Genomic DNA, 25,442 nt, shown 5'->3' with positions numbered 1-25,442 from the left:
TTCATGATCGGAACCCGTTTCATCAGCGCCAAACTCTCGTCCTCCCACTCCTTCTCTCTCTCTCTCTCTCTCTCTCTCTCTCTCTCTCCATCCATCATTCCTCTCCATACCACTTCACTGTGGGGATTAATGAGGGCTTAGGTAAATTAGATAAAAGTGCATTAGAGGGGATTATGTCGCTTCTCTTTTAGCAAATGACAAACAAACAATATGACAAAGACATATTGGAGGAAGTCGCTTGTTCGTTTTTTTTTTTTTTTGGACTCGCGGCTCAAAACAACAGGTTGAATTTAGCGGGGGAGTCAAGAGAAAGAAAAGACAAAGTGGCAGTTAAGGGCCAAGTGTGAGGGAGGAGGGCAGGCAAGTGGTCCAGAGTTAATATACAGTACAGGAGGTGTGTGTGTGTGTGTGTGTGTGCACGTGTGTGTGTGTGTGTATGCGGGCCAGGCTGGACATGTTCGGTAGCCGCCTGTTGAGGTCACACTGTGGAGGCGGGAGTAGTGTTGCTGCAAGAGGAAACTAAGAGCCCTCCACAATCGCACAAACACGAGGAGAGAGGAGAGGAGAGAGGAGAGCCGTGCTGATGCACAGGCCTTCATGGGGGGGCCTCCTCTCAAGGTGTGTGTGTGTGTGTGTGTGTGAGAACATTTACATACAATTCAGTTACACAGAAGTGTCTAATTTAGCTATGCTTCCACTGTAATTGTTATATAATAGTTAGCATAAGGCAATGTGTGTGTGTGTGGGGGGGGGGTCAATACAGTAATCCCTCGTTTATCACGGTTGGTTGATTCCAGACCCAACCGTGATAGATGAATGTCAGCAAAATATGATTCCTAATTTATTCATGGAATAGTTTGACCCGAGTGAGGAGTGGACAGGAAGTATTTTATTTTATTTTATTTTATTTTATTTTATTTTATTTTATTTTATTTTATTTTATTTTATTTTATTTTATTTTATTTTATTTTATTTTATTTTATTTTATTTTATTTTATTTTATTTTATTCTATTTTATTCTATTTTATTTTATTTTCATTCATTCATTTTCTACTGCTTGTCCTCATGAGGGTCGCGGGGGTGCTGGAGCCTATCCCTGCTGTCTTAGGGCGAGAGGCGGGGTACACCCTGGATTGGTGGCCAGCCAATCACAGGGTACATATAGACAAACAACCATTTATTTTATTTTATTTTATTTTATTTTCTACTGCTTGTCCTCATGAGGGTCGCGGGGGTGCTGGAGCCTATCCCAGCTGTCTTAGGGCAAGAGGCGGGGTACACCCTGGACTGGTGGCCAGCCAATCACAGGGCACATATAGACAAACAACCATTCACACTCCCATTTTTATTTTATTTTATTTTATTTTTATTTTTCCTTTTCCTTTTCTTTTTCCTTTTCTTTTCGACCATACTTGTTGTGAGATCATTCCAACCTGCAATACAAGCCTGTTCTCCCGGCAAATAAGTCTGGTGCTTGTGTGTCTTACAGACCCCTAGTAACCCGTGTAAAATACTCACTAATCTTCTGAATGCCTTATATTTGTATTTTTTTATATTATATCTTATATTATATTTATATCTTATACTGTAATTTATGCTTGAAAATTGACATTTTTCAGCAAAATTAAAGTTTTTTTTGCCTAAATGAAACATTTTAAGCACAAAAATTTAATAAAAAAAATAAAATATAAGGCGGCTGCACAATGGATGAGTGGTTAGCGCGCAGACCTCACAGCTAGGAGCTAGGAGTTCGATTCCACCCTCGGCCATCTCTGTGTGGAGTTTGCATGTTCTCCCCGTGCATGCGTGGGTTTTCTCCGGGTACTCCGGTTTCCTCCCACATTCCAAAAACATGCTAGGTTAATTAGCGACTCCAAATTGTCCATAGGTATGAATGTGAGTGTGAATGGTTGTTTGTCTATATGTGCCCTGTGATTGGCTGGCCACTCCAGACAGCTGGGATAGGCTCCAGCATATATAAGGCATTAGGAAGATGCATTCACAGACATTGTGATGATATGATAAACGAGTGTGCTAGCACAGTGTGTGTTAATGTATTCCTTCAGTGTTTTTCCATGGATGGAATAATGAATGTGCACTTGGGATGGATTTATTCCCGTTGTAGGAATTGTGTAGGTAAATCATCCCAGACGACAAGAGTAGAAAGAGTCAATGGAAGTTACAGAATAAGAAAGGAAGACGGAGGAGGAAGTGAATGAGAGGGAGGATGAGGATGAGGGTGGAGGTGTTGGCTGGACCACGTCGAGCCGTCTTGTGCCAACATTCTTTCCTGTCTTGCACTCGGCTCCAATAAAAGGCCTCACAGCTTGGAAGCGTCTGATTCCTTAACAGTCAGGAAATACGAGCAACGGAAGTTCGGTCAAAGTTGCGTCAACAAAGCCAAGTTGAAATGCGTTTCTCCATCAATTAGACGCTTCCGAGATGACAGTAAACGCATCATGACTCAGCAACACTTGCAGAAGGCGGAGAAATGAACCGATTTCGTGCTGTGGGAAATTTCACAGATTTAAAAAAAAAAAAAAAAAACACACACAGTAAGTCCGCTTAAAGAGCAGATGGCGAACGCGAACACAATCGAAAAAACGCCTTTGTCAAAGTGTGACAGTTCTCGCTTTTGAAATTGTGCTTTCGGTTTCGCTTTTGTTTACTCTTATTTTTGCGTTCCGTAACCGAGGTCGCGGTTGTCGGTGCCAAGCGGAATCCTTTGTGATTTTCCCCGTGACGAGGCTTTTAAAGTGTTCGAGCGTTTCGAGGAAGGAGCGATGGATTCGAGCGATAGGGGGTCGAACTGACTCACTCTGACCCCTCCCCCCCGTCTTCACAAGCAGCATTGTGGGTATTTATACTATTGGCGTAGGATGTTCAACCCCCTTATGTAAGTCCTTACACCGACCCAGGGTGAACGCCGGCTTTTGTTTTGGACTATTGACTTCTTTCCACCACCTATTTAGCACCCTGATCCTCGTCCTCTTGGATCAGCATCTTCCCACCTCCTCGTATTTTTTTTTTTTCTTCTTCTTCTTCTCCCCCCCTCCTCGACTTCAGCGAGACAGTCAGAAGAGCATGAAATAAGAAGAGCAGTCTGTCTCGCCTCTTTGCTCGCGTTCTTACAACAGGCTGCCAGCTCTGCCGAGGCTGTAGTCATGGAGAAGCTCCCAAGTCCGGCTGCCAGCCAGCCAGAAGTTCAGGAAGTTGGTTACAGGAAGTAGTTTAGGGCGTGCATGAAGCCAAATATTGCCTCCGATATTTATGTCAGTATCTTTGTTTTGGGCTAAAACACAAATATATACACTAAAAATCATTAATTCATTCATTTTCTACCACTTATCCTCACGTTGGGGGTGCTGGAGCCTATCCCAGCTGTCTTCTTCGGGTGAGAAGCGGGGTACACCCTGGACTGGTGGCCAGCCAATCACAGGGCACATATAGACAAACAACCATTCACACTCACATTCTTCATACCTATGGACAATTTGGAGTCGCTAATTAACCTAGCATGTTTTTGGAATGTGGGAAGGAAACCGGAGTACCCGGAGAAAACCCACGCATGCACGGGGAGAACATGCAAACTCCACACAGACATGACCGAGGGTGGGGAAAGACAAAATAAGAAGCTAAAAAGTTACCACTTCCACACAAAATAGGAGGAGAACTCATTCATTCATTCATTTTCTACTGCTTATCCTCACAAGGGTCGCGGGGGGTGCTGGAGCCTATCCCAGCTGTCTTCTTTGGGCGAGAGGCGGGGTACACTCTGGACTGGTGGCCAGCCAATCACAGGGCACATATAGACAAACAACCATTCACACTCACATTCATACCTATGGACAATTTGGAGTCGCTAATTAACCTAGCATGTTTTTGGAATGTGGGAAGGAAACCGGAGTACCCGGAGAAAACCCACACATGCACAAGGAGAACATGCAAACTCCACACAGAGATGACCGAGGGTGGGGAAAGACAAAATAAGAAGCCAAAAAGTTACCACTTCCACACAAAATAGGAGGAGAACTCATTAATTCATTCATTTTCTACCGCTTATCCTCACAAGGGTCGTGGGGGTGCTGGAGCCTATCCCAGCTGTCTTCTTCGGCCGAGAGGAAGGGTACACCCTGGACTGGTGGCCAGCCAATCACAGGGCACATATAGACAAACAACCATTCACACTCACATTCATACCTATGGACAATTTGGAGTTGCTAATTAACCTAGCATGTTTTTGGAATGTGGGAAGGAAACCGGAGTACCCGGAGAAAACCCACGCATGCAAACTCCACACAGAGATGGCCGAGGGTGGAATTGAACTCGGGTCTCCTAGCTGTGAGGCCTGCACGTTAACGTTTATGACCTTCCAAATAGACTTTTTAACATTAGAGCCCTCTAGACATGAAATAGCATCCCTATAGTCACATTTACACTCCTATGACCAAATATAGTAACATTACCGACACCTTTACATTACCGAGAAAACCCACGCATGCACGGGGAGAACGTGCAAATTCCACACAGAGATGGCCGAGGGTGGAATTGAACTCGGGTCTCCACTCGACCGCCGTGCAGCCCAAGATAGATTGTAAATCTATTCAATACAGTAATATTTATTGTTAAACGTTTCCTAGTTTTATGGCTTTAATGGACCCCATTCCACCGAGTCACTTTCAATGCTTTGCTAAATGTAGCGACACTGATCCCTCTTGCTACATCTTCTTAATAAGTGTATGTCGAGGTAACACTGGACTGACAATCCGACTGTGGTTGTTTTGTTTGGCGAAGCGAAGCTGCAGATTCAGAAAGGTCGCAAGTGTGTGCTGCATTGACATCACCCGCCGTATCTGGCAGCATCTAAATCTGGGACATCACACACACACACACACACACACACACACACACACACTGGCAGCTCATTAGTGGAAAAAGCTGTGCAACGTTGGTGTTGTGCCAACATTACATAAAGAGAATATACGAGGGAGGCGGGGACTAGTGAGGAGACGATAGAATAGGAACAAGAAAACAATGTTTGTCTGTTTGGGGGTCCGGAAGAGGGGACGAGACGACAACAACAAACAACAACAAAGAAGATAGGTCACGCCTAGCGTCACTTTCTGCAATTAAAAGTGAAAAAAGAAGCAAGCAAGAAGCCTTCCCTGCTGGTTGAGAAACAATCCACAATGATGGCGCTAGCTGCGGGTACACCACATCGACAAAAGTATTGGGCCACATGGTCACTTCACCTACAGGAAGTAAAAATAAGATGCAGTTGCGGTACTTATCCCAAAAAAAAAAAAAAACAATTGGAAAATATTCCATTCCTACAAAAAGACAGAGAAACCATGCTAACCTCGAAATTAGCTTGAATGTAACAAATGTTACATGTTACTGAGTCAGATGTTTCCGGCACCCGGAAGTTCGGAAGCCATGTTTGCATTTATGTTTGCATTTGCATTTATGTCATTTATGATTTATGATTATGTTATTGTATGGTCATATCACCTTGTACTTTGGTACGTACTAAAATTTTAATAAATAAATACATAAATAAAATAAATTATTAAATAAATTTAATTAAAAAAATAATAAATAAATAAACATTTATAAAATTAAGTTAAAAAAAAATAAAATTATATAAAATTAAAATTAAGTAAAAATAATTAAAAAATTAATTGAAATTAAAATGAAGTAAAAATAATCAATAAATTTAATGAAATTAAAATTAAGTTAAAAAAATATAAAATTAAAATGAAGTAAAAATAATCAATAAATTTAATGAAATTAAAATGAAGTTAAAAAAAAATTAAATAAAATTAAAATTAATCCAAAATAAATGAAAATTATTTTAGGAAAGCAGGAAGTGAACAAATGTAACAGTTACTCATTATAAAAGTACCGGATGGAGGGGTAGGATTTAATAAGCTTTGCTTCTTCCTACTCCTTTTGGACATGTGGAACTGTGAACTGATTATGGGATGGCACTCAATTGTAATCTGATGCATGTTCAAATGAAATTAAACCATTGCCATTAATAATTACATAAAATATTCCACATTAATTATCATTTATTTATTTAAATTAAATAAAATTAAAATAAATTAAAATTATATTAGGAAAGCAGGAAGTGAACAAATGTAACAGTTACTGATTGTAAAAGTACCAGATGGAGGGGTAGGATTTAATAAGCTTTGCTTCTTCCTACTCCTTTTGGACATGTGGAACTGGGAACTGATTATGGGATGGCACTCAATTGTAATCTGATGCATGTTCAAATGAAATTCAACCATTACCATTTTAGTCATTGAGTTTCATGCATATTTGAAGTACATTGTACACATCTTTCATTGCACTACTACAGTACCGCCTCACCTTTGCTGCGTCAAATCGATTGCGGCGTTTTTTGATGAAGCAATAACAGCACATATCATATTTCTGTTATGGCATATTTACATCAAGCGATGTTGTTTGTTTTGGCCCAAGGGTCATTTGATTGCATGGTGCGCGCGTCTATTTGCGCGTCTATTTTTGCAAAAACAATCTGTTTGTGTTTTGGTAAAGGATTTGGCAGCAGCTATACTCCAAAAGAGCAGTTGCCTTGAAGCAATATGTGCACACATTTCCATCTCTACCTCCATGCCTCCCTCCACCCTCCACCCTCCACCCTCGCTTTGTGTATTCAATCTGTGGTATGACTGGGATGAGTGGGTGGGCTGTACGTGTGTTGTATCATATCAGTCAGGGGGCGGTGTGACCAAAGAGGAGGATATTGCGTGGGAGTCAAGTACCATTGAGGTGTGCACATGACCGCGTATGTGCGTGCGCGAGATGAAGGAAAAAGACTTTGTATTAATTGTCATCCTTCTAATTAGTGTGTGTGCTTTGGAATTACGATAATGGAAAGTCTTTGTCTTATTATGGAACAACTGGGATACACAGTGAGCATATTTTCCAAGTCGCTCCGGAGTTTAAGTATTCATTTATTTTTATTTTTATTTTTATTTTTATTTTTATTTTTATTTTTATTTTTATTTTTATTTTTATTTTTATTTTTATTTTTATTTTTATTTTTATTTTTATTTTTATTTTTATTTTTATTTTTATTTTTATTTTTATTTTTATTTTTATTTTAGTGCTGAAATTGTTTCAATTAATCGAGTACTGTATTTTCCGGACTATAAGTCACACTTTTTTTTCATAGGTTGGCCGTTCCTGCGACTTATACTCCAGAGCGACTTATAAATGGAAAAAAATATTTATGTTACATAAACACTGGACACCTTTTCTGTTTGTTTATTTTTTGTGTAGCTGAATAAGCATTGTGTTAGCATATCTTACACCTATTAGCATGTTCTAAATTATTTTTTTATTGTTAAAACTTGCTTTCCAAGAGGACGTAATGTCAAGTAGTTTGTGAAATAAATTACCCAGAAAATGCAACTTATGTATGTTTTTTTTTCTACCTAATTATTTTATTATTTATTATTTATTTATTATAATGTATTAATATTATTTATTATTGTTTATATTATTTATATTATTTTTATATTTTTTATTATTATTATTTATTCTTCTTTTTATTTATATTATTTATTCTTATTTTTTTAATTATTATATTTATTATTTTTGGCTTTGTGCGACTTATACTCCGGAGCGACTTATAGTCGGGGGGGGGCAGTGTAGCAAACATAAACAGTTAGTGGAATGGTCCGCACCATATTAGCTGATATGTGAGAATATCCCGTTATGCCTAAAAATCGATCTACTTTCATGCATGACTATGGAAATAAAAACATTAAAAAATCAAATAGCAAAAACACTGTCAAATAATTGATTAATCTTAGCTTCTTGGATTAATTTATTTCAAATTCAATACCAAGAACAGGCATTTAATCTCGACGCTTGAGAATATAGCACATATAGGAACAACAACGCTGAATAGGCGTCCGCTTTGTTAAAGTAACACTTAGCTTCACCGAGTTCTCGATCTATTCAGTAATGCGGAATGCATTACTGAATACACTGTTGTTATTTTTGTCTGCATATTTTACCACATATAATGATATTATTTTTTAATGCGGGGTTAGGGATAGCACCTTGGACAGTTTATTTCAGGTGCAGTCATTAGGACCGTTTGGGTGCACGTGTGATTGTCAGGTTTATTTTTAGTCAACTCCACTCGTCATGCCTGTCGGTAGGACTGACATTGATCAGGGTGGGATGGCTGACGCTGGCTGAGTGTGCATCCAGGCTTTCACCTCTTTCCGCACCGCCGACTGTTGTCAACATCGGCACACATTTTGAAGAATTATTATTTTATATGTAATATATTTTGGAGTAATTGCTCATGGAGATTTTTACTAATACTAATACCAAATATGAAATTTTGCAGCATAAAAGGAAGTGACTTTTTTTTCCCCCTTTCGTTGCCGCCGTGTGTAAGGAGCACTTATCCAGAGTGGCTGACAAAGGCTCACTGGTGCAGGTCTGACAATAAGAGTGTGTGTGTGTGTGTGTGTGTGTGGGCGTTAATAAGACAGAACCCTCTGTACATTTACCACTGTAAGGTACATCGCACATTTCACAGCTTTCAGACCCAAAAATAACACGGCCATTGTCGAGCGCCCCTATATAACATACTTTGCATTTCTCTTTCTTTTGTTTCAGTGTAAAATAAGTCACATATGATGTGCTATATATATCACTATATTGACAGTTACTATGGTACCCATTATGTCATTGGATGGTCACCTTGTACTTTGGTACGAGGTGCATTATTAAAAAAAAAAAACAACCTTAAACTGTATTATGGAAAGCAGGAAGTGAACAAATGTAACAGTTACTGATTGTAAAAGTACCAGATGGAGGGGTAGGATTTTACAATTCAATAAAATTTAAATAAATTAAAATAAAACAGTAAAAAGAAATGTATTAATTAAATAGAATTAAAATAAATTAAATTTATATTAGGAAAGCAGGAAGTGAACAAAAAATAAATAAAAACAATTAAAATTAAGTTAAAAAAATTAATTAAAATAAATTTAAATTATATTAGGAAAACAGGAAGTGAACAAATGTAACAGTTAGTGATTGTAAAAGTACCAGATGGAGGGGTAGGATTTAATAAGCTTTGCTTCTTCCTACTCCTTTTTGGACATGTGGAACTGTGAACTGATTATGGGATGGCACTCAATTGTAATCTGATGCATGTTCAAATGAAATTAAACCATTACCATTACATATTGTAACTGCATTAATCCTTCCCTGAAACGTACCCTAACCATTCAATCAATTTCTCCCATAAGAAATAATGTAAATACAATTCATCCGTTCCAGAAAGCCAAAAATGTTTACACTAAAAAAAATTCTAATTTTGCATGCAGAACAATTTAAAATGCATATAAATACATATAAGTACATTTAAGGTTACTTTTACCTTCCTTTAAAGATGTGAAATAGACACAATGTCGCATGGACATTAACATCAACATCGACACCACCTTCTTGTTTTGCCATGAGTTATTTCTTCATAAGTCTTTTCTTTTGATCGCGGCTGCAAAATAACACAAAATGGAGTCAAAGGAAGTTGCAACTGTCAGCATCTTGATAAAGAAAGTGAGAAATACTATTAAATTAAAAAAAAAAAAAAAAAACTCATGGCAAAACAAGAAGGTGGTGTTGGTGTTGATTTTGCTGCCATGGCCTTCGTAAAAAAATGTTAATTTGATATACATTTAGAAATGTTTTATGCATGTAAAACTATTTTAAAAAGTTTTTTGTGTCAATATTTGTGTTAGTTAGCAAGAAGCTACGTTCAACTGCTGATGATGTCGCAGACCGGCGACGTTACCAAGCTAATATGCTGCTAGCAAATATGGTTTGTGATTAAAAAAAAAAATACATAAAGTACACACGATGTATTAATAACATGACAAGTTTTTTTTGCATTAAACAAAAAAACATGCTAACCAGAGCGTACGCAAACCGAGGTTCCTTAGAAACACGGAATGCTGTTTGTGACTGATCTCCAGGGTGGCCATTGAAAATGTCTTATACTTATTTATTTGACTAACGTTCTTCCTCCTTTCCCTCCACAGTGTGCTGTTTTGTGGTGCACAAACGCTGCCATGAGTTTGTCACTTTCTCCTGCCCAGGAGCTGACAAAGGACCGGCTTCGGATGTGAGTACTACGCATACTTTCATGTACCAGAGAGTACAAATTAGCATGCGTGAGAGTTGACACCCGGGGATGTGGAAATGCTACATGATGACTGGTGATGATGGTGCTAAATGCACACTGTAGTGACACAGACCCCTTCATCAGCTCACTAGTCAAGTTTTGATGTAGGTTCCTTCATTTAATTTAGTATTCCTACCACTTTAAATGTGGGAGGAGTTAGCGTAATAATAATAATAATAATAAGAGGAAGCAGAGGAATAATATATTCATTCATTCATTCATTTTCTACCGCTTTTCCTCACGAGGGTCGCGGGGGTGCTGGAGCCTATCCTAGCTGTCTTCGAGCTTCCTTCCCCTTCCTTTCATCGTGTCATCTTATTACCCATTATAGTGTACAGGAAGTGACAGTGTCAGGGTTTCAGAGTTGAGTTTTAGCTTATTGTGGGTTTTAATTTTAATATTATATTTTATATATATTATATTATATTATTATATTATTATATTCTATTATTAAATTTTAATATTATAAAATTTTAGTATGTTGCTGTAGTGAGGTAATTTAAACCTTGTTGCTAGCAATGTTGTTGGCATTATTATATTATATTATGTTATAATATATTATGTTATATTAAATTATGTTATATTATATAATTATATTTTATTTTATTATTACTATATTATATTATTATTATATTATATTATTTAATTTTAATATTGAAAAAAAATAGTATGTTGCTGTTGTGAGGTAATTTTGTTGCTAGCAATGTTGTTGGCTTTATTTTATTTTATTTTAATATTATATTATATTTTATTTTAATATTATATTATATTATATTGTTATTATATTATTGTTATTATATATTATTACATTTTAATATTATAAAATTTTAGTATGTTGCTGTTGTGAGGTCATTTAAACCTTGTTGCTAGCAATGTTGTTGGCATTATTATATTATATTATGTTATATTATGTTATATTAAATTATGTTATATTATATTATATTTTATTTTATTATTACTATATTATATTATTATATTATATTATTTAATTTTAATATTGAAAAAAAAATTGTATGTTGCTGTTGTGAGGTAATTTTGTTGCTAGCAATGTTGTTGGCATTATTTTATTTTATTTTATTTTAATATTATATTATATGTTATTATTATATTATATCATTGTTATTATATATTATTAAATTTTAATATTATTAAATTTTAGTATGTTGCTGTTGTGAGGTAATTTAAACCTTGTTGCTAGCAATGTTGTTGGCATTATTATGTTACTATATTATATTATGTTATTGTTATATTATTGTATATTATTATTATATTATTATTTTATATTATTATATTATGTTATTATATTATTTAATTTTAATATTATAAAATTTTAGTATATTGCTGTTGTGAGGTAATTTAAACCTTGTTGCTAGCAATGTTGTTGGCAACGCTAACGTCTTGTATTGTTATATTACTATATGGATGTTATGAGGACTTGTTTAGATTTTATACGCTACGTGTTTTGACTCTGCCGCTTCTTGAGGACGCCTTCACTCGAGGAAGTGCTCGTCTCCTTGCCTTTGCTGTCGTCATACGTGTTTCACCTGCAATAGAAGTGTCAATCATCTGTTTATTCATACGTCGTCTTTGTATTCTACGTACGCCAGGCACTCTCGGAATTATACTCCCCTACTGTCACCCACTCCTCCATTCCCTCGCTTCCTCCTCTATTTAAATGCCACTCCACCCCAGGGGGGGTGGGGGGGTGCTCTTAATTACGGGGCCTCAGCACCCCCCCCCCCCCCCCCCCGCTGTGTCATTTTCTTAATGAGTTTGTGGCCTTATGACCCGAGTTCCTGCGCCTTTAAATGTAGCATTACGCAACAGAAGAACCACGTTTATGTGTTAGCGGCGGTGCTGTTAAGGACACATGGAGTCGTGGGGAATATGACGCTTTCTTGTATTTCCCGGACTGACAGATTTTGTGCAGCTTGATGAAGCCATGGCGCCCACGCACACCTGCAAAGACTCGGACAAGTTGAAACAATGAGACGCTTTCATCAGTCGGTTTGGTTTATTAGCGTCATTTTGTAACGAAACGAGCCAAGATGGCCGCCACCACCACAGTCGATGTTAGCGGCGTAGAGCGACAAGCCATCGCAAAGCTCTTTGTCAAATTTCATCCCGAAGAAGGTTCTTTATGGTGATGAACTGCTGTAGAAGACGAGGGGGTTAATAGAGGTGATGCAAACTGCATCCATCACGCAAGCCACCGCGCAGGACTGCAACGACCACCAAGGTCGAGATAACTGGACCTCAGCTCCGTTAAATACTTGCTGCTTTAAGTCTTCTTATTGGTTTTTTGACATTGAATGACATTGAACATAGCAATATTTTCCCTGCTGGTGGTCAGGCTTCATTTGGGACGACAGGAATCAAACCTTTATCGCGGTTGGTTGGTTGGTTGGTTCCAGACCCGAGTGAATTTCCTTGTATTTATCATTGGAGTATTTTCATAGTTCGCATATAGAAACGCTGTTCATTCATTCATGAATGAGTTCTCCTCCTATTTTGTGTGGAAGTGGTAACTTTTTGGCTTCTTATTTTGTCTTTCCCCACCCTGATTCATCTCTGTGTGGAGTTTGCATGTTCCCCCCGTGCATGCGTGGGTTTTCTCCGGGTACTCCGGTTTCCTCCCACATTCCAAAAACATGCTAGGTTAATTAGCGACTCCAAATTGTCCATAGGTATGAATGTGAGTGTGAATGGTTGTTTGTCTATATGTGCCCTGTGATTGGCTGGCCACCAGTCCAGGGTGTACCCCGCCTCTCGTCCTGAAGAAGACAGCTGGGATAGGCTCCAGCACCCCTTTGCGACCCTTGTGAGGATAAGCGGTAGAAAATGAATGAATGAATGAACTTTATTAGAGCCCTCTAGGCATAGTATAACAGCCCTATAGTCATTATTACCCATTATAGTGTACAGGAAGTGACAGTGTCAGGGGTTCAGAGTTGAGTTTTAGCTTGTCGTGGGTTTTAATTTTAATATTTGTGGCACGGCGGTCGTGTGGTTAGCGCGCAGACCTCACAGCTAGGAGACCAGGGTTCAATTCCACCCTCGGTCATCTCTGTGTGGAGTTTGCATGTTCTCCCCGTGCATGCGTGGGTTTTCTCCGGGTACTCCGGTTTCCTCCCACATTCCAAAAAAAACATGCTAGGTTAATTAGCGACTCCAAATTGTCCATAGGTATAAATGTGAGTGTGAATGGTTGTTTGTCTATATGTGCCCTGTGATTGGCTGGCCACCAGTCCAGGGTGTACCCCGCCTCTCGTCCTGAAGAAGACAGCTGGGATAGGCTCCAGCACCGTTTGCGACCCTTGTGAGGATAAGCGGTAGAAAATGAATGAATGAATGAACTTTATTAGAGCCCTCGAGGCATAGTATAACAGCCCTATAGTCACTATTACCCATTATAGTGTACAGGAAGTGACATTGTTATGGGTTTACATTACATTATTTAATTTTAATATTATAAAATTTTAATATGTTGCTGTTGTGAGGTCATTTAAAGCTAGTTGCTAGCAATGTTGTTGGCAAAGCTAACGTCTTATATTGTTATATTATATGGATGTTATGATGACTTGTTTAGATTTTATACGCTATAAGACGTCACCTCCTGCTCATGGACATCTTTACTTCCTTCTCCCATGGAGTGCATGACTCCTCCCCTTTTCTGAGCGGATGACGCCGAGGTCGTTTATGTGGGTCACGACCGCCGAGGCCGCATGTTTGTCAAGGACAATAGCTCGGTGCGGCCGTGGGGGGGAGAAGATTTATTGTGCATCGTCAGTAACGTTGTCACCCTCTGGACGCCGCTAAGCCGCTCCCCTCCTCTCGTTTCTCTCCTCCGTCTCCCGATAACGATGTATGTTTAAAAGGAGAAGTCAATTATAGATCTGGGTTAATAGAATGGTCGCCCTTGGGGAGAAGTCGAGGGATGAGATGCTCTAATGAAACCTACATTCCAGGTCCTCAAGTCAGCTGATGGTGGTACTCAAGATGTGGATGTGGAGACTCTGTGCATGACAAAGAATGATGCTAAAATTCAGGCAATATTACGTTTTTTTTTAAATGCATCATAGTGCCGTATTAGGATTGTGTTGCCTTGGCAGAGGTTTGTAAGCAACTTTATTGCTAATGCACAACCACATGCCAAGAAATAATTCTGCTCTATTCTCTATTTTTGTAATATAAAAGTAAAATCTTACTTCCAGCCAAGTTACATCGTTCCTCACGGTCCATAATATTGAAAAAAAAACTTCCATTCCTAAATTATGGCACATAAAATGGTTGAAAATCTGCCCAAACATGCACCCATTCGGACAAATACACACATGGTTGTATCGTTATTAAACATTAGTTTCACACGTATTAATGAGACAAATCAACACCAAATTTGGTACGCACCTTTTTGGGATGGATAAACATTTGTGTGTCAAATTTGAGCGCGATTGGTTGAAAAAGATGGCCGCCATCCTGCAAAATGTGTCTGCATGGGCTAGGGACTTAGCAAGTATTCTATACATAAGACATTATTTAGTGATTAAGGATATCTGTAATTATTATTATTGTTGTTGTTATTATTATTATTATTATTATTATTATTATTATTATTATTATTATTATTATTATTATTATTATTATTATTATTATTATTATTATTACTATTATTGTTATTACTATTATTCTTATTATTATTACAATTATTTTACTGTTATTAATATTATTACTATTACTATTAATATTATTATTGCCATTATTACTACTATTATTATTACTATTATTACATTATTATTTTCATTAGTACTATTATTATTATTATTACTATTACTATTATGACTATTATTATTACTATTAATATTATTATTACCATTATTACTACTAATATTAGTACTATTATTATTTTTATTAGTACTATTATTATTATTATTACTATTATTAATATTATTATTACTATTTTATTTCATCATTATTACTTAATATTTTTATTATTACTATTACAACTATTAATATTACTATTGTTAATATTATTAGTATTACTATCAAGATTATTATTTTATTATTACTATTCTTATTACTATTTTGTTAATATTATTATTACTATTAATATTATTATTACTGTTATTATTATTATTATTATTTTAGCATGTCCGGCAAAGCATTGGATGGATGGAGGTAATGAGTGACGGAAGTGTAGTAATAAAAAGCTAGGGTGCACAATGGGAACCCAGCCAAGCGCGTGTGGGGGTGGTAGTGTAGCGCTCGTTAGTGAATAGTGACTGCTGCATTGTGTGCTCATGTTATGAGCTTTGCTTCTCACGGACTAGTAGCTCATTTAAATAAGGATAATATAACATAATATAAAAATAAAAAATAATATACTGTATTTGGGGCTAGTAGGATACTTTGAGTATAGAAAACCTGTTTACTACCTTAAAAAAAACATTAGTTTTAACATCATTAGAGCCCTCTAGACATGAAATAACACCCCTATAATCAGCGTTAACGTTCATATGACCTAATACAGTACACAATATAGACTCACACATTGGGAGATGGCGTCCAAAAGGAGTAGGAAGAAGCAAAGCTTATTAAATCCTACCCCTCCATCTGGTACTTTTACAATCAGTAACTGTTACATTTGTTCACTTCCTGCTTTCCTAATAAAGTCTAATTTTTATTTTTATTTATTTATTTATTCATTTATTTAATTATTTTTATTTATTATTTTTTTATTTAGTTTCATTTATTTTTTTATTTGTATTTATTTTTAATTTTTATTTTTAATTTAATTTAATTTAATTTTATTTAATTTAATTTAATTTTATTTAATTTAATTTTATTTTATTTTATTTTATTTTATTTTATTTTATTTTATTTTATTTTATTTTATTTTATTTTTATTTATTACCGCCATCCTCTTGCCGCGCGTTGCAGTCTTACACGCAACTTTATTCGCACACACGTTAAATTCAATCCACAGATGTGGATTTGGACAACGCCATTGGAAGTGGAAGTGTCGGCCGTCCGCACACGATGGCGTCGATGATGGATGTCATGATATGTCATACTTCATCTCTGGTGCTGGTTCTTCGTCAAGGCTAGCTCTCAACCGCGTTGCAGAGGAACACACAACGAGCAGGAGGTGGCGGCGGCGTCGTCGTCGTCCTTGAGAGGAGACGAGAATCAACACAGACACCAAAATACGCACAGATGTGCACGCCGTCACCCGTTCGCCCACGCAGAGGAAATCACAGGCACCCGCACAATCATTTAGCCTTAACAAGAATCACACACACACACACACACACACACGCTTCTTCTTCTGGGGACAAAAACGTGTGGGGGGGGCTGTACATAATTCAGCCAGCAGCCGTCTAATTTAAATACATTATTCCAGGACAGGTGGAGGAGAAGGAGGCCACAAACACCAAAATATTCTTCACTTTACGTCTTTTATATAATATATCAATATATATCATATATCAATTGATAAGTCATTGCTTTTTCATGCTACTTTTCAACTAAATGAATTATTTTCAAGCATAAATGAAGTAAAATGTCAATATAAGGCATTCAAAGACACTGCAATGATATGTAGTATTATACACTGGTCACTAGGTGTCAGTAATGTGACATTGATGAGACAATAGCCAATACAGGAAGTACTGTACAGAACAGGAAGTACAAAAAGAATGGCGACAGTGTTAACTTGTATATAAGGGGTGTCCAAACCGTGGCTGCTTTTATTATTATTATTATTATTATTATATTATTATACACATTCTAAAAACACAATTTAACAAGAAAACCCAAAGCAAAAAACTGAAAAATCTGCATAATTAAAGAATATTATAAGTCATATAAGTGAAATAAAGTCAGTTTTAGTATGGAATTTTTTTTACATTTTTTTTAATGACAATGTGGAATGAGAAATTGACGACACAAAGAATGAAGTTTTAATTTTTGGAAATTAGGTAGGGACAAATGTTATAGTAATAATAATAATAAATAATTATAATAATAAATATTTTTAACATTTTGTTGAAGAAACACAACAGCAGAAATCGTAAAAGAAAAAATTCAAAATATTAAGAGAAAAAAGTTTTAACAATTTTATTACCATAAACTCAAAAAGGTCAATTTTGTACCATAGAGATGGAAAAAAAAGTTTTTTAAAGATGTTTTAATAATATCAGAAACAATAAAGAATTAAAAAAATATGAAAAATATTATGGGAATAAAGCCATAATTACAAGAATTTTTTTTTTACAAGAATTAAGTGAAAATATTACACTATAGGGTTGTTAGTTAATCTCTAGAGGGCTCTAATAATGATAAACATCACATTTCGAAGGTCATAAATATATTTTCAATGCTGTAACTATGAAAATATTTTATAGAGAAATCTGAAATTTTTACTTATCCGAAATTCACTTATCACTGTCAAGTCCGGAACCAATTAACCGTGATAAACGAGGGACTTGGAAGCTACCAGTGATGCTATATCTACTATATAGATGTACTGTATATCTATCACATGGTATTCATCATCAGATATGTGTTTATTAACTCATGGGACGGTTGCCATTAGCAACACGTCCAGGGTTCATCTGTGACCCTGAATGCCACATTAGCTGCAGGTGTGGATGTCAGTGGGGAGTGCAGGTGTCTCCACGGTTCCACCTTGGTTCCACATCTTCTTTTTAAAAGAGGAAATGATACCCAAGTTTACTTATCGTGTGTCTTATTGTGTCAGTGTAGTGGAATATTTGACATCGAATGTCATCGAATAATTTTCAATGTCTCTCTATCTTCAGGATCCGAGGTCAAAGCACAAGTTCAAGATCCACACCTACTCCAGTCCCACCTTCTGTGATCACTGCGGGTCTCTGCTCTACGGACTCATACACCAGGGCATGAGATGCGACCGTAAGTAATCACGCGTCATCAAATCTATCCTAGCATACAACAATAATCCGTATTTTGTGTATACAGAGTGCATTCTGTTGTCAATTATCTATACCAGGGGTCTCAAACACGTGGCCCGCGGGCCAAATGTGGCCCGCAGGACACTAGTTTGAGGCCCCCCGCCTTGATATGAAAGTTTAATGTTAGTGCGGCCCGAGCAAGTTTGATATATGGATGCTGTATGGTATCATGTACCCAGAAAAAATTATTACGTTTGATTAATGTTCATGTTAAAGGTTAAATAACTGTTAATACTTATCCTCCCTATCCGTGTGGAAGTGGTAAGTTTTTGGGTTTGATATGGATGCTGTATGGTATCATGTACCCAGAAAAAATTATTATGTTTTATTAATGTTCATGTTAAAGGTTAAATAACTGTTAATAGTTATCCTCCCTATTCGTGTGGAAGTGGTAAGTTTTTGGGTTTGATATGGATGCTGTATGGTACCATGTACCCAGAAAAAAATTATTACGTTTGATTAATGTTCATGTTAAAGGTTAAATAACTGTTAATAGTTATCCTCCCTATCCGTGTGGAAGTGGTACGTTTTTGGGTTTGATATGGATGCTGTATGGTATCATGTACCCAGAAAAAAAATATTACGTTTGATTAATGTTCATGTTAAAAGGTTAAATAACTGTTAATAGTTATCCTCCCTATCCGTGTGGAAGTGGTAAGTTTTTGGGTTTGATATGGATGCTGTATGGTATCATGTACCCAGAAAAAAATTATTACGTTTGATTAATGTTCCTCCCTATCCGTGTGGAAGTGGTAAGTTTTTGGCTATTTAAGTTGAAAGAAAATAACTTGAAGGCTACCGTTTAGGTCGCTAGCTCTCTAGTTTGCGAGTTAGCATGTGTCTCAAGACCCTGCAGTTGCGCAATATGTTGTAAATAAAAAAAAAGTTTCATGTTTTGTCATGTCTACAGGGCTCTAATAATGCTTTGTTCATTTTAATCTGAAAAAAAAATAATTTGTCTACCCACCAACTATATGTGGTTTCTTAAGTTTTTATTATTTGCCGTTTTATTATTATTATTTATTTATGTATTCATTACTGATTGATTTTCTTTATTCTTGATTTATTTTTCATCTTATTTTGTGTAGAAAAATAAAAAGTAAGATATTTGAGAACAGTGGAATGTTTTATCAGAGCTTTTCTTGGAGAAAATTGGAACCAAAGCATAGTTTTTTTTAATTTTTTTTGTTTTTAATAAATGCGTTTTTTTTTGTTTTTTTTTTAAAACCTGATGCGGCCCAGTCTCACCCAGACCCGAGCTCCAGTGGCCCCCCAAGTAAATTAAATTTGAGACCCCTGATCTATACCATGTTATTATTTTCATCATACATTTACCTTATACAAAAAATACCTGTAATTTTTTATTGTTTGTATGTGTTTTTACATATCTAATAAAATATGCATTGTGTATTTCAGACTGTATGATGAACATACATAAACGCTGTGTGGCCAACGTGCCCAGCCTGTGCGGGACAGACCACACTGAGAGGAGAGGTCGAATCTACATCACTGCTGAGATCAAGACTAATGTGCTCACTGTTACTAGTAAGTATTGCTTCACATCCATACATGCGCAAAAGCGTCCTTTGTCGCCCTCTTTCGGTGAAACGACTACACTGCCTTAAACAGTCCTTAAAGGGACAGTATTCAACCCGCTGTAAGTCAAATATATTTTTTAACAATTTTAAATAAATTGAATAGAAAATAGTGTAGGTGTTTGCGTGCATGGCTATAGATTCAATGCTAGCTTATATTAGTAGCTAAATTTAGCTAAATCGGCATCATTTGCTGACAACAAACATACATGCTACACACAAGTGTGTGACCTAGCTTGTATACTGTTAGCATCCATCGTAATTTTATGTTAGCTCTGCTCAAAACATTTGAAAAATAAATAATGAAATAACAGATAAAAACTGATAACAGATAAATGAAACGTAATCTGTAGTGTATTCTTATTACCGCCAGGTGGCAGCAAATGTTAGTTTAAAGCCTGATTCTGTTCCGTAGCTCAGCTAAAAGAAATGTGTAGCTATTAGCAGTGTCAGAAAACGGATTAAAGTGTTTTTTTGAGCGATTTTATCCCTCTGTAGTAATAAATAATAGTAGTATTTGTACAATTATTCTATTATATACCTGATATACCTATTATATACCTATACACCAGAATCAATGGATTCAGACTGCCAACTGTTGGACACCGACTCAACAGCGCCTCCTCTGGTGGTAGACAAGTAATGCATTCAATATGTAGCAATATGAAATGGTGCGGCGCAGGAAATGAGATGAAATAGTGTGTGATTGTAACAGTAAATGAGTGGGGTATTTGCCTGCAGTACTTACATTCGTCCACAGGGGTCAGTGTATCCACACCAGCGCTATACCACCCACCTTTTCATTGCAGTGTGACAGAGTAGAGAGGGGCTGAGAATGGGGCCGTTAAAAGTGTGTGTGTGGGGGGGGGGGGGGGGAAATGGCTCCGCATCTCAGCTGGAGATGGCTGCTACAGCCGGGAATGCATTCGTGCCGTGGCGCTCGAATCAAGGCAAGCAGACACGGGTGCAAAGTACCGCTTTATTGATCACTTTTAGGTCACTCCTACGCCTCGCTGGGAGATCAGAGCCGAGTGTTTGGAGCCCCACAGAGGGCAGTCCGGCGTTTGGCTCAAGGACACACCGGGAGGGAAAATCTTAAGTTTGTGAGCTTTGGATGTTGCCCGTTTTTTTTTTTGTACGGCGGCCATGACGCGCCTGTAGATGAGGATGCTTACTAGCTTGATGGCACGATGACTAAACACATACATTAGTCACTATGATGTTTTTACAGTATATAATACATACTGTAAGGACTAAAATTATGGGAAAACAATTTTTTTCCCCTCTCCTAAAAAATTAAATCGAGCTTTTCTTCCTGTCACTCACACACATCTGTGACCTGGAGACAGCGTCTAAAAGATTGGACAAATTAGACAGTTGAGAAATATGCTAGCTTTATTTCTACTTACTTGTGATTTCACTCATATTTAAAAAAAATGATATACATATTTTCATATAAACATTTTCATATTAAAGGAAATATTTTTGCTCCAGAGCTTTACCCCGTCACAGTTGTTCCTAAATATATGAAATAATAAATAATATTCTAAGCATAAAAATGGCTAAATTATTGAAAATATAAATATATAAATATGATAAAAAAATATAAATATAATATATATATATATAAATATAATAAAAAAATTATATAAATATAATATATATATATATATGTCACAGTTCTAAAATATATGAATTAATGAATCATATTCTAAGCATAAAAATGGCTAAATTATTTAAAATATAAATACATAAATATAATTTTTAAAATATAAATATAATATAAATATATACATATGTCACAGTTGTTCTAAAATATATGAATTAATAAATCACATTCTAAACATAAAAATGGCTAAATGAAGTCAAATATAAATATAACGCGATTCGTATCTGAGACACACAAGCACCAGACTATGTTTGATTGATCTCACTACAGGCACGATAATCCCTGACACGGATTGCTGTTATGGGCTGTGACCCACGCCTAGCAAAAACTCACCTGATGTCACTTCCTGTCCGCGTCTCCACTCAGCCCCTTTAGCACGGGAACACATTTACAACCACAAACACACACATGAGGTCAACTATATTGGCTAATATGTGCTTGTAGGTGACTATAGGGGTGTTATTTTTATTTGAGGGCTCTAATAATGATTAGGTTTTCTTTGTATTCCATTTATAAATAAGGAATTGTACTTCCGGGATTCTATTTGCAAGACAGTAGAAGTCAAATAAACGTGTTATGTCGCTATACTGTATGGATAATCACATTCACACACACACACACACACACACACACACGGTGTTGTATTTAGTTTTAAGAGTCCTTTGAGACTCTTTGGCATGCTACCCTCTTTATAGCTAGCATTTGCTGGTCACTTTAACAGGCATCATCTAATATTTATTGGCCCGCTCCGCTGAGGGTTTCATGCGGGGCTGTGGTTAACCTCTCAGACTTTAGTCTAACATGCTTCTTTGCCCGCATGGAACCCTGTTTTGGTTTTATGTGGTCACGTTTTGGGAGCTCGAAATGCTAGAAATGGCTTCATTAATGCCCCCAGTTAACAACTATACGTACTTTATGTATAGTGTATATTCCTATGGGGCAACACTACACACACTGAGATTGTGTGTGTGTACTGGAACTGAGTCGTGCCAAAGACCCATCACTACCAGCTGTGCTTCTGCTAACCGGAATGTGACCTTGCGTCTTTAGCGACCCCCCCCTAATCGCTTCACTATTGAATTAAGGGGGTGTCTTAATACTTTTGCCCTCAAAAGCTGAGGTCCGCTTGGCAATAAATGGCTCGGAATGAGGCAAAGAAAGTGGGCAAGAAAAACGACTGCTCCCCAAGGTCAACATCAGTATCCATGGCAACAGTCCCACTATACTGTACGGGGCTTTTCCCCGCAAAGCAGACTGCTAAAGATCTTTCATGTCGCATGCGATTACGTTTGGATACTGTGACCAAAGCTTCGATGTGTAAATCTTTTCATTTATCTGCTTTCACAAAGTCCATTTTTCAAACAGAAACTACATACAATACAATGGAACCTTGGTTAGCGTCATGAATCCATTCCTAAAGGTCTGACTTTAACCAAAATGTACTCTAACTGAATAAGAAACGGTGGGAATCCAAAACTGTTAACACAAAACATGTTTTTATCGTTTTACAAAGATGAGCATTTAACGTTTCTTTTACCTAAGATCAATACGGACACCACCTTCTTGTCTTGCCATGAGTTATTTTTTGAATTCAATACTGTTGCTCACCTCAGTTTTCTGCTTTTCTTTGGATCACGGCTGCAAAATAACCTAAAATGGAACCAAAAGTTACAATTGAACGCATTTTGATGAAAATAGTGAGGAAAAACACTCATGAATTCAAGAAATAACTCATGGCAAAACAGGAAGGTGGTGTCCACATTGGTCTTGATCATTGATAACCGTGTCTTTGTTCATTCTTCATGTTTATTTATCTCTTCTATTTGTCATGAACTGTTTTATCCATGTAAAATGAATGTAACAAGACATGTACTACAATGTATGCAAACTGGGGCACAACTTTGTATGTTAACCGAGGCATAGACAACAATGTTGAGCGACAAAACTCACTCAGTGTATCGATAACACCATTTTGGATGGTAAACGGGAAACGCCAACCGAGACAATTTTTTTTAATGAAAGCCGAAAAATACGGGCCGTATGTTAACCAAGGTTCCACTGTATTTCTGTCTCTTAATCTCATAAAATTACGGGGTGTATGTTAACCAAGGTTCTACTGTATTTCTGTCTCTTAATCACATAAAATACGGGGTTTATGTTAACCAAGGTTCCACTGTATTTCTGTCTCTTAATCTCATAAATTACGGGGTGTATGTTAACCAAGGTTCCACTGTATTTCTGTGTCTTAATCTCATAAAATATAGGGTGTATGTTAACCAAGGTTCCACTGTATTTCTGTCTCTAAATCTCATAAAATTACGGAGTGTATGTTAACCAAGGTTCCACTATATTTCTGTCTCTTAATCTCATAAAATTACGGGGTATATGTTAACCAAGGTTCCACTGTATTTCTGTCCCTTAATCGCATAAAATACGGGTTGTATGTTAACCAAGGTTCCACTGTATTTCTGTCTGTAAATCTCATAAAATACGGGGTGTATGTTAACCAAGGTTCCACTGTATTTCTGTCTCTTAATCTCATAAAATACAGGGTGTATGTTAACCAAGGTTCCACTGTATTTCTGTCTCTTAATCTCATAAAATACGGGGTGTATGTTAACCAAGGTTCCACTGTATTTCTGTCTCTTAATCTCATAATCCTCCTATCTCGTTATCTATGCATCACTATTGTCTCTTCCCATTTTCCCTGCAGTCAAAGAGGCCAGGAATCTGGTCCCAATGGACCCCAATGGTTTGTCGGACCCATATGTGAAGCTGAAACTGATCCCAGATCCTCGCAGCGAAAGCAAACAGAAGACCAAGACCATTAAATGCTGTCTCAACCCGGTCTGGAATGAGACCTTTAAATTGTAAGGCTTTTTTTTTTTAATTTTTTTTTTTAAATATCCCACTTTTGATCATTTCTTACTTTATCTATTAATTAGAGCTCTCTTTCTTGTCATCTGCTTCCATCACTTTCTCCCAACACGATGGGTTCCCTCCTCTTTCATCTTGTGTTCCTCATTTAGTTTCTCGCTGGCTTTTAAAAGCATGGCATCACGCTCCGCTTTCCATGTGTATGTAACCGCTGGCGCTCAGATAACAACATCTGGCGTCTTATATTCATAAAAGCTGGCTTCTGGGGTCCAGTGACGTACTTAATAAAGCATCATCGCGGCACGCATTGGAAGAAGCGGGAATTATGATGCATTTTGGGGCGTTGTTTTTTTTTTGTATGAATTAGAAAGAAAGATTTCACCCTGCAGACCCTGCAACACTGCAAGAGTAAATTAAGGTAGCAAAAGCAGTATCGGCCCAAGCAAAATCGGCTAAAAGAAAATCTGCATCGGCCTGAAAAAAAAACATATCAGTCGATTTTTGATTTGAGATTTACAGACAGGCATGCGCCGGGCAACCCTGCAACACACGCAGTCGCAGTACCCCTCCCACACTGCAAGAGTAAATTAAGAGAGCAAAAGCAGTATTGGCCACAAATATCGGCCCAAGGAAAATCAGCTAAAAAAAAATCGGCATCGGCCCAAAAAAAACCATATCGGTCGATTTTTTTAGTTGAGTTTTACAGACAGGCATGCGCCGGGCAGCTTTGTGTTGCCGGAAGACCCTGAAACACACGCAGTCGCAGTACCCCTCCCACACTGCAAGAGTAAATTAAGGGCGCAAAAGCAATATCGGCCCAAGCAAAATCGGCTAAAAAAAAAAATCGGCATCGGCCCGAAAAAAAACCATATCGGTCGTTTTTTGAGTTGAGATTTACAGACAGGCATGCACCGGGCAGCTTTGTGTTGCCGGAAGACCCTATAACACTTCAAGAGTAAATTAAGGGAGCAAAAGCAGTATCGGCCACAAATATCGGCTAAAAAAAAAATCGGCATCGGCCCGAAAAAAACAATATCGGTTGAGATTTACAGACAGGCATGCGC

General features: G+C 37.0%; 1 protein-coding gene across 2 annotated transcripts in view; it reads left to right on the top strand.

The window, feature by feature from the left end:
- The window catches only part of LOC131102802 (protein kinase C beta type), a 96,352-nt gene that overhangs the window by 19,624 nt on the left and 51,286 nt on the right, over window positions 1–25,442 (top strand). For both annotated transcript variants that reach the window (XM_058048359.1, XM_058048358.1), the window contains exons 3-6: window positions 10,104–10,186; window positions 18,067–18,178; window positions 19,654–19,782; window positions 24,215–24,371. In XM_058048359.1, the coding sequence (XP_057904342.1) occupies window positions 10,104–10,186; window positions 18,067–18,178; window positions 19,654–19,782; window positions 24,215–24,371 (481 nt within the window). The remainder of the gene's footprint in view (window positions 1–10,103; window positions 10,187–18,066; window positions 18,179–19,653; window positions 19,783–24,214; window positions 24,372–25,442) is intronic.

Source organism: Doryrhamphus excisus, chromosome 15, assembly GCF_030265055.1.
Source record: "Doryrhamphus excisus isolate RoL2022-K1 chromosome 15, RoL_Dexc_1.0, whole genome shotgun sequence".
In the NCBI taxonomy this organism is placed as follows: Eukaryota; Metazoa; Chordata; class Actinopteri; order Syngnathiformes; family Syngnathidae; genus Doryrhamphus; species Doryrhamphus excisus.
The sequence above is the reverse complement of the archived record's forward strand: the minus strand, read 5'-3'. Positions and strand labels throughout refer to the sequence as shown.